General features: G+C 43.6%; 2 protein-coding genes across 2 annotated transcripts; both read left to right on the top strand.

Moving 5' to 3' along the window:
- The first annotated feature begins 1967 nt into the window (after positions 1 to 1967).
- Positions 1968 to 3023, top strand: LOC116194473 (probable disease resistance protein At4g33300). The gene is made up of 2 exons (XM_031523287.1): positions 1968 to 2394; positions 2503 to 3023. The coding sequence occupies exons 1-2, from the start codon at positions 2116 to 2118 to the stop codon at positions 2734 to 2736; spliced, it is 513 nt and encodes a 170-aa protein (XP_031379147.1). The 5' UTR covers positions 1968 to 2115; the 3' UTR covers positions 2737 to 3023.
- Positions 3024 to 4570: 1547 nt separating this feature from the next.
- Positions 4571 to 8139, top strand: LOC116194463 (probable disease resistance protein At4g33300). The gene is made up of 6 exons (XM_031523277.1): positions 4571 to 4896; positions 4991 to 5447; positions 5764 to 6167; positions 6366 to 6721; positions 6869 to 7074; positions 7307 to 8139. Exons 1-6 carry the CDS (start codon positions 4654 to 4656, stop codon positions 8137 to 8139), a joined length of 2499 nt encoding a protein of 832 aa, XP_031379137.1. The 5' UTR covers positions 4571 to 4653.
- Positions 8140 to 15984: the final 7845 nt, after the last annotated feature.

The raw sequence follows: 15984 nt of genomic DNA, 5'->3' as shown, positions 1-15984 counted from the left end.
CCTCCGGCGGCGCACAAAGCGAGTAATCACGCCAAAAGCGTTCCGGTGGCCCCAAAGAGATTCGAACCTGGAATCGAGTGCAAATTTAGGCACACCTTAATCATTAGGTCAAATCCCTTGATATTGAACATTAATTTAATTTTTAGTAGAGAACATGTCCCATAATGTTAATCAAAGGTCATAGATGAATAGATAAATAAATATATAGCTTGAATAAGTAAATTAATAATGGTCACGCTGATGGAGATAATTATGGAGTATCGTGGGGGGAGATCAATTATTTAAAAATAAAAAAAATATGAAACTATTACTTATTTAGATTAAAGAAAAATCTAGCAACATCTCAGCAATTTCCTGTGATGTAGATGTACATGGAAGATCCACATTAATTTTTCTGAAGTGGATGTATCAGTCGAAGAGTATTCACACCTTGTTCGATAATGGCGTACTCCACGTCTCTTATTTTTGTACGTCTAAGTTATGTCCATATTTGTCTGTTCTCAGGATGGTATATACATGATTCGGTCTGATTCACTGATGAGCATGATGACCTATTACGAATATGCAGTCCGATATAGCACGATTTTGATAAGCTTGTGCCCAACAACTTGAAAAGCTTGACCCATCATAGTTGTTGAGTATTGGGGGTGTGGATGCGTATCGATCATTGCTATATATAAACATGTTGGACTGGAGACCGGTCCACGAATATACGTTCAATCGTGTTAATTACATACTACTAAATTACGCACCATTAAAGGAGCATTGCACGGGGAGTTAGAGCAAGCATTAATAGAAAGTGCCAATCGACTTCAAATAATGGGACATTTTAGGACTAGATAGACACTCCATATTTGTCTCTCTTCCTAACTCTCGATCCCAACTTCGCAGTCCAATAAAGACCACCGGCCGCCTGCCCATGACAGCGCCAGACTTCTTGCCCAGCCAGGCAGCAGCGGATCTAGTGCAGATCGAGGAAGTCGTCTGCAGTCGACTGAGGGAAGTCGTCTGCAGTCGACTGAGGGCGGAGCAGCCGAAAGCCACCATAAGCAGCTCGTTCCTGTAATCCAAGAAGCGAGGAGCTCCGGCAATGAGTTTTCCACCGGCCGGCCAGCAGCTCCAACCCGGCCGTTTTTCTGATGACCTCCGTAAAGAAACCTGCCTCCCTTAGAACTTTCTGCATGTATATATGTAGTTAACTCTCATTGTCCGTATAACGTGTAACTATTTAGTCCCTTCTATTTGATCTTTTGAAATTTCGACTAAATAAAATTGCAGTAAGAGTAATTAAAGGTCAACCCTTTTTGTTATTTTTTTATATGTACTGTGTCATTAGGAAATTTAAAGGTCCCGATTTATTTAATTCAAGCTTAGCCGAGAACCATTAAGAGTGCGTTTGAATTGAGAGTTGAGTTGAGTTGAATTTTGATTTTAATTGGTTTGTAATGATTGTATTGTTGAATTATGAGAAAAAGTGTGAAATAGTAATAAATAATTGGGAGAAAATAATGATTAAGTAATGATTGTGTTGTTAAATTGTGAAAAAATAATGAATAGTTGAGGGAATTTAATATTAAAAATTGAATTGAATGGTTAAAAATATTTAAAAAATAAAAAAAGTAATGATTGTGATGTTGAATTAAAAATAAGTGGAGTTGAATTGAGTTGAGTTGAACATTGTTTATAAAACAAACACACCTTAAGGAATTTCTTAAAAATTGTTTTTTTTAAAAGAAATTTTGCATGACAATGATTCCAGACAGAACATTAGTATGATTCCTAAAACGACCCAATTGGTTTTGTGCACGGGCTCAGGATTTTGGTCGGGGGCGAGTCCTTATGGGAACAAAAGCAAAAATAATTTTGTCAAGTTAGGGAATAAATATAAGTAATTTCATTAAAAATGATAAAAAAAAATTTATGATTATCCACGTAACGTCAAAATTTGAGCAGCCACCCCCAAACTCTGTCCATCCTCGATACTTCCGCTCATCCACTAAAAGCAAGCGAAGAAAAAACTGACACTGCCCCGCCATTATACTCAAGTCCACATCTCAAGCCTCTTCACTCTCGGCCACATCACTCAGGCCGGCCACCAACGCACCAGCAGCGACCATGATGGTGAAGGACTTCACCTGTGAGATTGTGGCACCCATAACGGTGACGGACTTCACCAGTGAGATTGCCACGGAGCTTATAAAGGTCCTAGCAGAGATCGTTAGAAAGTCGCTCGTCCACAGATCGAGCGCGAAGCAGCTCAAAGTCACCATAGAGGAGCTCTACCGTCTCTTCCAACAGATCAAGTACTCCGGCGTCGAGCTCCCGGCACCTCGGCAGCTCCAGCTGGGCCGTGTCTCTGAGGACCTGAAAAAGGGCATGGAGCTCTGTCAAAAGGTGGTTCATCTCCAACTGCAGCTAGCGATTTCATTTCGATTTTCCGGAAAGATGGTTCTAGAGAGCTGTCATCGACTTCTCTGGATTAACTTCTGTTTCGGGTTTTAGATCAAGAGCTTGAGCAGGTGGAACGCGTACAAGAACCTTCAGTACGCTAGGAAGTTGGAGAAGATAGAGAAGTCGATCACGAGGTTCATTCAAGGCCCGATGCAGCTGCACATGTGGGCGGATATCCACAAGCTGAGCTTCAGCTCGATGGAGAGGTTTGACCGGATGGACGGCTCGATGATGAGGCTGGAGCAGCAGGTCACAGGGATGAGGATCGACACTGGCGGTAGCTAGCCGGTCCAGCGGGCCGTTAACTTCCAGGAGCAGTCCATGCCAGAGAAGGCAGCCTAGGTGGCAGCCCCCCCCCCCTCCGGACCGAACATCAGTTACGGATTTGAAGTTGGGAATAAGGAAGGTTGAAGGGGATGCAGAGGAAGGATCGTTGCTTTCTGATCTAAAATGTTAACCGTATTCCATTACGCAATGTTACTTTCGGGGGATGTCGATGAAGGATTATTGTTGCCGACTGTTTTAAAACGTTAATCGTCTATCAAACTATATATGATTGCCCTTTTAATGTCCGTTAACTGTTTCCTCTCCTCTACGAGTCATGAAGTGGTGCAGTCGGCAAAGCACAAGAGAACTTAATGCGGTAAGGGAGGAATCTATCACAAGGTCTGCCATTCAAAGTGCAATGCAGGTCCATATGCAAGCACATTGGTGTCACCCGAGGTTGGCAACAGCGGAGTACAAAAGACGCAAGGGATAGGATAAGAACTATGGGAGAGCTAGCTATCAGCAGAAGATTTTAAGACGCGTATTGCATTAGGGCATCATTTTTCATATAGAACGAGCTCGTAACAACTGTTAAACAGTAGCATTAACTAATTATAGCAGACGATACTTCGATAGTTAATTAGAACATTAGAGTTGCGAGAAAATAATGTCGTTTGTTGAGAAAGTATTTCATGCATCAGTTGTGGTAGCGTAAGGAATCGATAATGGTTTGGTACATAGTTAATTTGCAAGGTGCATCCCGAGTGATGGGGGAGCGAAAGTGGGGGGGTCGGTAAAAGTAATCTCCTCCACCACTAAAAAAGCTTGAATTCTCTTTTTCGCAGCAACTTCCTTTGATGTAAAATCATATTTACATTATTTTTTCGGCTCGAGTGCTCTCCTATTTCGACTTCTCTTTACCCACTGCAGGGATGAAGCGACCGCAATTTTAATGCATTGTTTAGTTTTACTATCAATTTTTCCTCCTCCTCAACTTAATTTTACTTATCTTCAATTCAATAATACAATTTTTTTTTTCAATTATTTTAACCATTCAATTCAATTTTAAATACTAAATTCTCTCAACTATTCATTACTTTTTTATATTTTTTCTCATAATTCAATAACACAATCATTACGAACCAATTAAAATCAAAATTCAACTCTGTTCAATCCTAAAACCAAATACAACATAAGAATTCAAGAGAATATTTGATTAGAGATCTTCCGGTCTGAATAACAATTAGTTACTTCGGGATAAAAAAACTCTTTCTAACCCTCCCTCTCTCTCAAACTCTCTCGAAGCCAATGCTAGCAGTCGGAAGCCCTTGTTACCGTTGACGCATCCAGCTCCGACTGAACGCGTCCGGCCTGTCTGTCTTGATCTACCTCAATCTGTCTGTCTGAACAAACCCCTAATCCTTGGAATCAGGAGCTCTCAAATTGGAGATTCTCTCGATTTCAAGGGTTAGGGGCCTCGATTCTGTCCATCACCTCTAATTGGGGTTTTCGTTGCCTTTCCCTCTGATTGGGGTCGTCGGGACTCTCTGTGACCTCTATTCCGTTTAAATTAATGAAAAATTTGAGGTCGTATTAAAATTTATTTTTAAATTGAAAGTTTTGTATATTTTTAGGTTAATAAGAAAAATTCGTGTTAAAATTGTTAGGATGTGAAAAATTTATGCTTTTTTTAATTATTAATCCTCACAGTAATCAAAGAATTTTATTTTTATTTAATTTGCTATTTTTATTTAATTTACAGTAATCATAGAATATCAACGCGGATTGCTATTGGCCCTACTGAGAGTGTCGTGGGACCCACCATCTATATAAACGAATCTTCCTCATCTTCCACTCATCCGCTTACTCCCCTTCAGCTTCTCTCGATTCTCCCGCCCGCCACTACCACCCCAACCACCACGACCGGCGGCGGCCATGGCTGTGACGGACTTCTTCGTCGGCGAGATCGCCACGGAGCTCATAAAGATGCTCACACAGATCGTGAGGAAGTCGATTGTCTGCAAATCCAGCGCGGGCCGTCTCCTAGCCATAGTGGAGCAGCTCTACAACATTACCCAAGAGATCAAATACTCCGGCGTTGAGCTCCCGGAAGCTCGACAGTTCCGGCTCGACCAAGTCTCCGAGGAAATGAAAAGGGGCATTGAGCTCTGTCAAAAGGTCAGATGATCCCCCTCCTCTCCAGCTCCGAGTTCAATCTCAATTTCGATGTTCCCTTCGATCTCTCTGAACTTTTTTCCTTTTCCGGCCTTAGATTAAGAACTCGAGCAGGTGGAACGCCTACAAGAGCCTCCAGTACGCTAAGAAGTTGGAGAAGATCGAGAAGTCGATCAATAGGTTCATTCAGGGGGAGATGCAACTGAACATGTGGGCGGATATCCATCAAATAAACTTCAGGTCCATGGAGAGGTTCGATAGAGTGGACGGCTCGATGAGGAGCCTGGAGCAGCAGGTCACGGAGATGAGGATCGGCAGTGGTGGTTGGGTCCAGGATGCGGTTCAGTTCCAAGAGCAGTTGGGGCAGTCCATGTTGGAGGGTGGCCTAGGTGGCAGAGGTGGTCCGAACGTCGGTGTTGGGTTGGAAGTTGGGAAGAGGAAGGTGAGGGAGATGCTGGGAAGAAATGATTTGGGGATCGTCGGAATCGTCGGAATCGGTGGGTCGGGAAAGACCACTTTGGCGAAGGAGATTTTCAAGGACGACCAAGTTAAAGGTGAGCTTTTGCTCAACTATTCTTTCCAGAAGAATTACCAATATATACAGATATTGGAGATTCAGGTGATATCAATATACTTTTCTTTCCTTATTTGGGGTAGCTCTTAGGAGAAGCGAGTTTGGCTTCTGCTTTGTCATGTTTGGTATGATCAAATGGAATATGTGCGGTTTTCGTCCGGCACGATTTCATTTTATCGAATCAAGCATAACCTTCATTTACCGAACTTCAATGCTGACACTATGGATATATCGCGAAAAAATGTACATATAGTAGCCTTTGACTGAGTTCTTACACATGGTTTCATTTCTTACAGGTTATTTCGACGACAAGATGCTGTTCCTGACTGTGTCTCAGTCCCCAAATATCGACAACTTGAAAGCAAAGATGTACGGATTTCTCATGGGAAATGATTCAATGACTTCGTATGACCGGATGCCACCGTGGATCCCGCAATATGGGGGGAGAACTCTTGACCCTGTGCAATCCCTCATCGTGCTGGACGATGTATGGAAATTAAAAGATCTTGAACCGCTGGTGAATATCAAAGGACCTGGGTGCAAGATCCTTGTGGTCTCACGTTTCCGGTTCCCTACGATTTTCCAAGTCCACTATGAAGTGGAGTGTCTGAGGGACGATGAAGCTATTACTCTGTTCTGTCTTTCTGCATTTGAACAAACCTCGATCCCTCCTGAGGCTAATGAAAACTTAGTAAAGCAGGTACTCCATAAGCTTTCTGCTTTTTTCATGGGAAACTGAAATTTTCCTGTTCTGTGTTCATGAAAGGTCTCCAAGCGCAATCTTTCGCCTTTCTCAGTTTTCATTTTCCAAGAAAGAAAACTGCCACCAATTTTCCGAAACAAGTAGATTGTAGATTGTTTTCTCCCCACTAATTAAATCGAATGATGTATTTAATAGGTTGTAAATGAGTGTAAAGGGCTTCCTCTAGCTCTGAAGGTGATTGGAGCTTCACTGCGGGACCAACCCGAGATGTATTGGGAAAGTGCGAGAAACCGGTTGCAACGAGGCCAGCCATTTTGTGACTCCCATGAAATCAATCTACTGGAGAGAATGAAGATTAGCTTCGACCATTTGGAGAAGAAAGTGAAGGAGTGCTTCTTGGACTTGGGTTCCTTCCCGGAGGACCGGAGGATTCCTCTTGATATCCTCATCAACATGTGGGTTGAGGTCCATGATATCAATGAGCAAGATGCTTTTCTCATCCTCGTTGAACTCTCCAACAAGAATCTCGTCTCCTTAATTAAAAACTCTCGGTGAGTTGAACAATTTGATTGAATTTTAAATCATGTGTTCATGCAAAGGAATGGGAAGACCTTTGGAGGCAATTTTTTTTCTTGTCATATACTTGATTATCACAAAAATAATGGGCCGCCGATATTTCATACTTATGTGTATCGCAGGGTGGGAGAAATATATAGCAGTTACTACGAGGTGTTTGTTATCCAGCATGATGTGCTGAGGGACCTTGCCTTACACCTCAGCAACCAAGGAGAAATCTATGAGCGGGAGCGGTTAGTTATGCCAAAAAGAGAAGCCGAGCTTCCGAGAGAGTGGGAGAGATACTCGGACCGACCCTTCAATGCCCGGATTGTTTCGATTCACACAGGTACCAGCTCCTGCTATATGTTCCTTTGAGATATTTGGCTGTGCAGAAACTGTTCTGATGTTTCATTTATTTCCTTGAAAAACTTAATGATAAAGTAACGAGCATTAGATTGAAGAGAAAATTCGAAAGAAGTACGTCCATGAACCGTTTTCCACAACTATGCAGGCGCTTTGCCGTAAACTTGGAATCATTCTGCCTTTGGTGCTCACTCCCTTGTGATCTTGAAACGTAGGTGAAATGAGCGAGATGGACTGGCCGAGGATGGAATTACCGAAGGCCGAAGTGCTCATCCTCAACTTTGCATCCAACGAGTACTTCCTTCCTCCATTCATTGAGGACATGCCGAAGCTCCGTGCACTAATTGTGATAAACCAGGGCACATCTAATGCAGTCCTCCGGAACTTCTCAGTTTTCAACAGCTTGGTCAACCTAAGGAGCCTGTGGCTCGAGAAAGTCAATGTGCCGCATTTATCGAACACCACTATCCCTTTCACTAAAATGCGGAAGATCTCTCTCATCCTCTGCAAGATCAACAACAGCCTCGACCACTCTGTGGTAGACCTCCCTCAGATCTTTCCATGTCTCTCTGACCTCACGATCGATCACTGTGACGACCTGACAGAGCTCCCCTCGAGCATCTGCAGTATGCAATCCCTCAAGAGCCTGAGCATTACAAATTGCCACGGCTTAAAGAAGCTCCGGCCCGGTTTGGAACAACTAACAAACTTGGAGATCTTACGTATCTATGCTTGCCCGAATCTCAGGGCGCTCCCTCCTGGCATTTGTGAGCTGCGGTGCTTGAAATATCTCGATATCTCTCAATGTGTGAATTTGGCAAAACTTCCTGATCGGATAGGGAATCTGATGAGCTTGGAGAAGATCGACATGAGGGAATGTTCTCAGGTGAGATACCTCCCCAAGTCGGCCTCAGGGCTGCAGTCCCTGAGGTCAGTCATCTGTGACGAGGAGGTTTCCCCTGTGTGGAGAGACGTAGTGAGGGCAAGGCCATGCCTCAATCTTCAAGTCGTGGAGAAGTGCTTCACTCTAGACTGGCTTGATGAGTGAAGTAAATAACGAATATTATTCTTTGAATAATATTGCCTAAATAACTCGATCAATGCAAGCTGAAACTGTTTATGGCCGATCAATTTGGTCGAAGCAAGTTAGATAGAAGTGCAGAGGTCGTCCTTTTCTTTTCGATGTGAACCCCGGTATTCCAGCTTTGTAATGTACAGTCTGCTGTAATGCAATGTAACCACGATTTTCTTGGACCAAATAAATTGTGGAAGGGAACATCGATAGCATGGAACTCCAGTCCTTGGAACTTCTCTACCGAACTCTCCTGCTCTGTGCTCACTAACTCTACCACATTACCGTATCGATCTACCAGTTCGGCCATGTATTGACCTTTCGAGGCGGACAAAGAGCCCTTTGTTTACTTCCCTTGTTCCCGGCTTGGATCTCATCATGAAAACGAAAGGAAGTCTATATCATTCACCTAAGTAGATTCCAAGCAATTGCTTGCTAGTGCCTTCTGTTTCATCATCAATCCAATCAACCAACTACCAGTTCTTCAATATATATACATATATATTACAATTTATATAAAAAGGCAGCTTTGAAAAAGAAAAAACAGAGAAAGGAAAACGAAGTCCAACTACCAGTTTTTTTTTTTAATGGCTTTTTCCCCTCAACCAAGACATAACATGTTTTAACACTTTGTTCTGGTAAGGAATGCGTCAGTGATGGGAGTTCCTGCTAGGAAACAGAGGTTAGCAATTCCGCAGGCAAACCTCATAATAGCGTAAATTATTGAAATGCGACTCGGGTTGACTGGTTCGAGATTCCCGGCAGAGGACAAAGAAGGGCATTCGATTCTTTCCGACTAGAGCGATACGATTTAGCCAAACATATCGATCCAGTTTACATCTAGATTCAAGATACAGCAGCATGATCGATATATCATGAAAACGTTTGCATAAGTCATATCATCTTTATCGAAAGACAAACGACACATGGAATCCAAGGGTATTCTAATTTTGATGCGAGGGTCCCCGTGAGTGACCGATACGAAGACTCCCATGTCCACCATGTTACAATAATATATAGATATAGATATGAACAAAGAAGCATAATAACGTGTGGGGACCTAGTAAAGACATGGCGCGATAGCTATTCAATTGGACGAATTTTCCGCCTGCTTTCGGAACTGTCAACTTTTGTGTCCGGCGGGCGACTGGAAGGTACCTGTGCTTATTTGTTTCCGTGCGGGTCTCTTATTAGAATCCGGCCGACAGTCCATTATCTACTGATATATTCTGTGGGAGAATGATTAAGCCAATTTGATAGCTCATTGAAGTCGACTGATTCGACCAGGATTCTCTGGAAAACGCATCTCGAATGAACAAGTCCGTAATTTTATAAACGATTGCTTCATAAACGGCCACGGTAGATTCGATTAGGCTTGAATTGGGCATGCCACGAGCCCAATAATAGATCCTTTTCACGGCCCTTTCAAATGAGAGGCCTATATTCCAGGCCCGGGGGGGGGGGGGGGGTTGGTGGTGTCGTTTTCCCAATCACTACTTTGCTATTAAACCCGGGTCGGGTAGCCCAAGTTGAGCTCGCCCGAGTTCGCTCCGGCGAGGCCTGACGCTGCAAGAAATTTAATCACAGCCCACCCCCTCACGAGAGGCCTTCTAAGTTGTACCTATAGGTTGTATTATGCAATGGCATCAAACATAACTGAAATCAACCAACTGATCCTCTAAACTCGCGCTGCAGCCTCTCATCCACACCGGTCTAGGGGGTGCGTCACGAGGCACTTTGATGCAGCCCGGGAGATTTCAATGCAGTCGAGAGAGTAAGGCCTATAAACTCCAATTTCGAAGGCTTCAAGCTCATTGGTGAACGAAAACCGAACCTTCCTTTATCTGCAATTTTCTTCAAGAAGTACTATTTACAGACCGAACTATGAGGAGTGTAGTCTGCCGTTTTACAGCTCATAGCTCGTGATTCTATCCATCAAACGACATCTCTCAGCCGCAAGACAACAAGAAAAAGCAAAAAATAACCTCAAAAAATAAGACAAAGCATTATTATGTTACACAGAGAGACGCAAATCTCCTCCTTGCATTACCACTTGACGTCCGAAGTGAGAGCCTCGGGAGGGACAAGAACAGGAGGGAACTTGGTGAAGGAAACATTCGACATTAGACTATTCCAATCAACTGTGTCCACTAAGGCCTAACCTTCTTCACGACGACTGGCTTTATTCGCTCTCCCTCGAGCTTCACTAACACCTCAAACCAGACCCTTTCCACCCCGGGCCTCGTCCTCCACTCGTCGAGCCTAACTCCTCTGGTCCTGTTGGTAGCGGTTAGATTCCTTTCTAGCTGTATCCGAAAATGGAGATATGTCGAGGCTTTTATGTTTGCTTTCACAAAATCCAAGAGCCCCTTCTGGCATGCCCCATCACCCATCAGGCTCATCAGGACTCGTTCCATTGTGGCAATCCTCGTGCTCAAAGAATTGATTGGGCAAGAGAACTTTCTATGTAAATTGTGGCTGTAACATTTCTCTGGAAGCAACTCGATTGTTCCTTCAGTCGGTGATTGAGTCTCAATGCGGGCCCCGGGATTGCGAGTCCTATAGGCAATGACCGAAGCAGGTCCTATGATATGTATAGGAAGTAAGGGCATGCAGCGAGTCTGAAAATTGGGCAAGGGCCCACTTTTTGCCTCGTTAGTGGCAGTCCTGTTATCAGAAGTCTGCAGATCGGGTTCATAGAAAAGGCAAACTTCACGGGCTCCATTCACTTCCACCGTGATGCCTTCACTAATAAAGACGCGTCTGAGGCCCCCATGTGTGGTGTTGAGCTGATCAAGAAGATCGAACGTTAAAATATGGAAGTACCAAAATATATTAAGAAGATTAAATGCAAATTGCGAAAGGACACTATGAATAAATGAACAAGGGCAAAATACGTCATATTTTGTAGCTGGAGAACCTTTAAGATCCCAGCAAACTGGACATCAACGGCAAGTCATTAACATGACATGGTTTCCCAGATGCCCTTACTGCATGCCCTCCATAACCACTGAGATGATTTTGGGAAATGTTTGATCTCCCCTAAACTATACCTTCATAATAACACACTTTCAAAAAGATGTAAAGCTGTGAAGAAGCTCGGAGTGTGAATCTGCAGGGTCTAGGACCCTTCGCACAAGACATACATACTCTACTCACACAAATAGATCCATAAAGAGTCTTGAGTCTATTGTTAAAAGTCGAAAGGACAACTCGGAACCTTGGATCATAGAGAACACAAGGGCAGGATAAGTCTGGTTCAATCACCATTCCAACTTAAGACAAATTTGAACAGAATGCCTACTTGATTACGACGTAATCTCATCATCAGGATTGCCTGCCCAGTCAGCATCGGAGTAACCATGCAGTGCTGAAATGGAGCCCGATCGAAGAAGAAGACCATAAATAATAGTACCTTTGAGATACCGTAAAATGCGCTTTACCGCAAGCCAGTGAGTCACAGAAGGTTTATGCATGAATTGGCAGACTTGGTTAACGGCAAAAGCAATATCTGGTTTAGTGAGAGGCAGATACTGTAGACTTCCAACAACACTGCGGTAGAGAGAAGGATCCTCAAACGAGTGACCATCATGAAGAGACAGTTGAGAGCTAGCAGCAACCAATGAACTGATAGGCTTGCAATCAAGCATGGATGTCCGGACAAGAATATCATTAATATACTTGGACTGCGTCAGATAAAGTCCAGCAAAATCGGACTTAGCTTCCATGCTCAAGAAGAAATGAAGCGGACCGAGATCCTTCAAGGCAAATTCTTTGTGTAGTGCCGCTAATATGGACTGGAATGGAGCACCCAGAGTCCCAGTTAAGATGATGTCGTCAACATAAACCAGGAGAAAAATAGAATAAGTCGAATGTTGGAGGATGAAAAGAGAAGAGTCTGCCTTCGAGTCATGAAATTCGAGCTTAAAGAGAAAATTGCTCAGACGCTGAAACCATGCACGCGGAGCTTGCTTAAGGCCATAGAGGGAGTGTTTGAGACGACATACGTGATGAGGCCGAGAGGAGTCAATGAAACCAGGAGGTTGGGTCATATAAACTTCTTCAGAAAGGTGCCCATGAAGAAATGCATTCTTCACATCAAGTTGTCGAACATGCTATTGCAAGGAGACTGCAATGGAGAGAATAGTGCGAATGGTGACAGGTTTGATGACCGGGCTGAAAGTCTCCTCGTAATCAACACCTTCTCTCTAATTAAAGCCCTTAACTACCAAGCGTGCTTTATAACGGTCGATCGTGCCATCTGCCTTTTGTTTGATCCGATATACCTACTTACAGCCAACAATATTCTGCGTGGGATTCGGTGGAACTAAATCCCAAGTGTCATTCCGAAGTAAGGCCTGATATTCCTCCTAAATGGCAGTACGCCATTGAGAGTGCTTGCGTGCCTGGGCAAAGGAACGTGGTTCCTACAAAGCAGTAGAGACAGAAAAAGCCGCAGGATGTCGTGAGATAACAAAGCGTGGAGGAGGAAAGGAGCCATCTTTAGCCCGTGTCACCATTCGATGTGTGTTTTGAGGAACAGGTGGACCAAGGGAAGTCTGGACAGTTTCCACTGGGTTAGGAGGAACTGAAATATCCTCAATAGAAGCAACAATACCTGTAGATTGGTCAATATCCTCGGGTGCAACATCTATCAGAGTAGTGAATGTGGTTGGGACGTGATGGAGGATATCGGGTGGAATAGGAATATACGTGGTGTCAGAAGAATCAGGAAAAGAAGTACTGAGATTAGAGAAGAAGGTACCAGGAGCTGAGGCAGAGCCCGATGATGTCTTTTCAAGTTCCACTGAGGTAGGCACGCCAGTTCAAAGCGGAAATGATTATTCATCAAAGATAACTTGAGGAGATATGAAGATGTGACCACTGATGGGATTGAGACATCGATATCCTTGATAATGTAAGGGATAACCGAGAAAAACACAGGGCTGTGAACGAGGTTCTAATTTGTGATGGGTATAAGGACGCAAATATGAAAAGCAGAGACAACAAAAAAACCCGGAGTTGACTATAATTGGGAGGGTGACCAAGCAAAATTTCATAAGGAGATTTAAACTGTAAGGATTTTGTGGGTAACATGTTAATGAGATAGACAGTTATTTCAAAGGCATAGTCCCAGTATTTAGAAGGTAAAGAAGAGTGAGAAATTAGGGAAAGACGCATGTCTACTATGCGACGGTGTTTACGTTCAACGGATCCATTTCGCTGAGGAACATGAGGATACGAAATACAATGGAAAATTCCATTATTTTGCAATTCAAATTGAAAGGCAGCTGAAAGGAATTCTTTGGCACCATCAGACTGAAAATATTTGATTTTATGGCCATAGAGATTTCGATTTGAAGACGAAAGGCACGAAAAATTTGTAATACTTCAGATCGAGATTTCATGACATAAAACCAATAAAATTTATTATAATCGTCGAGGAAATGAATATAGTAGATGTTTCCAGTGTGCGATCGAATTGGGGATGGTCCCCAAATGTCAGTATGAATGAGTTCAAAGAGAGAAGTGCTATTATGCATGGTGAGAGGAAAAGAACAGTTTATTGATTTGCCTTATTGACATGCAGAACAAACGAGTCATGCACGATCATTATTCAATAAAAAGGAAGAACTAAGAGCACGAAGAACAATTGGAAAGGACGTATGACCGAGACGTTGATGCCATAGAGTACTGGAGACAGATGTAGAGAGATGAGCCTGAAGTTGACTGGCGTGCTTGCCTATCAGAGAAAAGCAATAAAGTCCATCCTTAACCGGGCCTCGCAAAAGTTCCTGGCGTGTCCGTTGATCCTTAACAATAAAGCAATCAGGATGAAGTTCAAAAAAGCAAGTGTTATCTTGAGCAAATTTAGAGATAGAAATGAGATTTTTGGAGATATTAGGAGTATATAAAATATGATTCAAGAGGAGGGGGCGAGATGAGACTTTGATAGTGGAAGAACCAGATGCAAATACAGGAAGAGATTTACCATCTCCAACATAGATGTGATCGGAGTGTAGTGCCTCATCATGAATGTTTAGGTTGGCTAAATGGGAAGTGACATGATGTGTAGCACCCGAGTCCATGTACCAATCAAGGTCATAAAGTCCCTGAGAAGATGCTTCAGCAATGTTAGCTTGAACACCAGAAAAATAATTGAATTGACAGAACGGAGCAGTATGGCCGGGCCGGTTGCAACTTTGGCATACAACAGATGCAGCAACTGGGCTGGAGGCAGATGCTGGGCCACCCGGCATGTGAAATGGGCCGATCTGAGTAGAGCCCATTGAATTAAAAGAGACGGGCTGGGAGGAGAAACCGGGCCGGATAGTCCTCGTGTCTCGGGCCGGGTTGATGTTATAACCCGAACCGTTCCGGCCAAAACTCCCCTGCCCTCCCCAATAGTTTCCTGCAAAATTAGGGTTAGGGTTCGACAGAGGACGTCCCTGTCCTCCTTGCCCTCTCGTGCTGCCGTGACCGCCATAGCTGGAACTCCGGGGGTTACCGCCAAGCCCGTGACCACCGTAAGCGCTCCCTTGTCCAATTCCCTTTCCTTTGCCTCTGTTTTTTGCTTTTCCACCGTAGTTATTTCCGCTATAATCAATCCTTCCGCAACTGTCGATGTAGTGGACTTCGGCCGGAGGTGGTCCAAGGATTCCGGAGAGAGGAGCTGGAGTCAGTTGCTGCGATTGCTCGCTGGTAGCAGCGTACGACCGCCGTTCTTTATGCCCCATGAGCAATGAGGTGAGTTCATCAATGCTCATCGTCACCATTGCATCTGATTTAGCTTGAATAAGCGGCTCCCATTCAGGACCCAATCCAGTATAGATTCGTCGATTAACTTTTGTTGGAGTTTTGGGTTTTCCAATTTGAGCAAAACTGAGGGCCTTCTTCTTAACATCGTTGATAAATTCCAGCATTGGTTTTGATCCTTTTTGCAGGTCACGCCATTGTTGCTCCAGAAGGTTTTCTTGGGCGGCCGTCTGACTGAGAAATGCGATCTCCATAGAGTGCCAGGCCTCATGAGAAGTCTTGGCAGAAAGGATGGTGAAGCCGATTTCTTCGGTCACCGCTAGCATGATGCAGATGAGTGTAAATTTATCTTTAGACGTCCACTGCAAGTGCTCTGGATTCTGTAAAATGCTGCCATCTGGTCCTGTGATTGTTCTGTCAGGTTCTGATACTCGTCCTTCGGCATAGGGAAGAAGCCTGTAGGTTTCGAGTAGAGGGCTCATAATACCCTTCCAAAACATGTAATTTCGGCCATTTAATTTGACCTGAATAGTGGGGATTGAGAAGGGAAGATTGAGTGTTAAAATTAGGTCAGCTATAGGGAACGAATGATTAAGAGGATCAGGAAAGAGAATTGAGATAGGTTAGCCTAGTTAAGATCGATCGCATAGCTCGATCGTAGGCTATGATACCATATGAGATTAGATGAATTGGGCTAAAACCTCAACTTATTGTTGGAGATGTTCTGTATTGAATTAAATAGAGTTGTACATAACATGTTTTAGGAAAGAAATAAATGCAGAATAATTAATATAATTATGATACAACAACTATACTAGGAAGGCTAGAATTTGAAATCACTATTTCCTCTATTACGAAGATATCGCCTTCACTACATCCTGCACAGAGGGTTGCCGAGCTTTGATTGGTCGATATCGAACGAGTTTCGCTAAGGGCTTTCTTGAGCTGATGATCGGGAGTCCGGAGATGAAGGGAATCAGTTGCGTACCTGTAGGATATGGAGAGAAGCGTTGAACGGAGGAGGTGAACTGGATGCGAGAGTAAGCGGAAGTAAGAGGAGGGAGA

The sequence above is a fragment of the Punica granatum genome, chromosome 1 (genome assembly GCF_007655135.1).
Source record: "Punica granatum isolate Tunisia-2019 chromosome 1, ASM765513v2, whole genome shotgun sequence".
Lineage (NCBI taxonomy): Eukaryota > Viridiplantae > Streptophyta > Magnoliopsida > Myrtales > Lythraceae > Punica > Punica granatum.
This window is presented reverse-complemented; position numbering and strand designations above follow the sequence as displayed.